Genomic DNA, 1,384 nt, shown 5'->3' with positions numbered 1-1,384 from the left:
CATCCATCCATCCATCCATCCATCCATCCATCCATCCATCCATCCATCCATCCATCCATCCATCCTCTTTATCCGGGTCATGTAGGCAGCAGTCTAAGCAGAGATGCCCAGACTTCCTGATCCACACGCCTCCTCCAGCTGCTCCCTGAGGCGACACCAGGCCGGTCAGAGAAACAGGACTACACTGAAAAACAGGCCAAACTCCAACATCTAGAAACAAAGGTGTTGATGGTAGCAGCACATTTACAGATCAGAACTTCTATGTTCCTTTTCTATGTCTGCTTCTGTCTCCTTGAACCCCAGTGGGCCTCAGCAGATGGCCGCTCACACTGAGCCTTGTTCTACTGGAGGTTTCTTCCTGTTAAAAGGGAAGATTTTCCTGTCCACTGTCGCTGCATGCATGCTTGGTTTGAGAGCAGAAACACAATGCAAGCTCTGTCTACTGTTACCGCCAGCTCATCCGAAAGGAGTGTCTTGAGTCGATGCAATCAGCTGGTTTTCCTTAGATTGGAAACTTTGAATCGATCTAATTGAATCTCTGCAAAGTGCTTTGATGTAAAATGTGTTGTTAACTAACTATATATATAAATGAATTGAATATATAACACAGAAGCATGACACATATGCTGCCCTTAAGTATGACAATATCAATAAATAATAGATTTATGCCTGTGTGATCTGTTACTGTCAGGAAGCCCATAGTGGAGTGCATCGTGAAGCATTGTGCAGATAATCCAGCAGTAGGAATTTTTTTACCCTCTGAATGTCTGAAGTGAGCTGCAGCAGAGTCGGAGATGCTGTGGCTCCAAGAGTCTCCGTCCCTCGAACTGGAGAGTTCAGACTCACGTAGGCCACAGCGCTGCTTTGAAGGACGACGCTGTTATCCTGAATAAACAACAAATAAAAATGGTCTTAATGGGGTCATTCACAAGATGTTTACCATAACAACCATAAATGGAACCTGAAAGGCTGCATTTCAGGATCACATAAAAACTTTACTGCCCACAAAACAAGAGCTTAACTTTTTGTCCATCTAACCATCGTTTGGGATCCCAGACTTTTTCATGATTTCATTTAGCACCAAGGTTAGCATTAAAGCAAACAAATCTTCTTTTCTCTGACCTTTCCCCATTCGTAGGAGCCAATGTTCCCCAGGGCCGTGCCTCCCCAGGAGCAGAACACAGTGGTTCGGTCCGGCACCCATCCCTGTTTGGTTTGCTCCGTTAGCGCTGCGATCAGTTGAGTCGTAATGGCTGAAGTCCCACCTCCCCGGTTACCGTCATGGCGACTGCCAACCAGAAGGTGGCGATCTGATAACAGAGACGAACAGCATAAACATTGTGAATAGATATCCCCCTCCCTGCATTAAAGACATTTCATCCCA

General features: G+C 45.7%; 1 protein-coding gene across 1 annotated transcript in view; it reads right to left on the bottom strand.

The window, feature by feature from the left end:
* The window catches only part of naaladl2 (N-acetylated alpha-linked acidic dipeptidase-like 2), a 576,898-nt gene that overhangs the window by 204,411 nt on the left and 371,103 nt on the right, over positions 1 to 1,384 (bottom strand). The window contains exons 12-13 of the mRNA XM_015382993.1: positions 1,123 to 1,310; positions 757 to 885 (exon numbers count right to left, since the gene is read on the bottom strand). Of these exons, the coding sequence (XP_015238479.1) occupies positions 757 to 885; positions 1,123 to 1,310 (317 nt within the window). The remainder of the gene's footprint in view (positions 1 to 756; positions 886 to 1,122; positions 1,311 to 1,384) is intronic.

This window comes from Cyprinodon variegatus, unplaced genomic scaffold, assembly GCF_000732505.1.
Source record: "Cyprinodon variegatus isolate N-32 unplaced genomic scaffold, C_variegatus-1.0 Scaffold272, whole genome shotgun sequence".
In the NCBI taxonomy this organism is placed as follows: Eukaryota; Metazoa; Chordata; class Actinopteri; order Cyprinodontiformes; family Cyprinodontidae; genus Cyprinodon; species Cyprinodon variegatus.
Note: the sequence above shows the minus strand (reverse complement) of the source record. Positions and strands in the feature narration are given on the sequence as shown.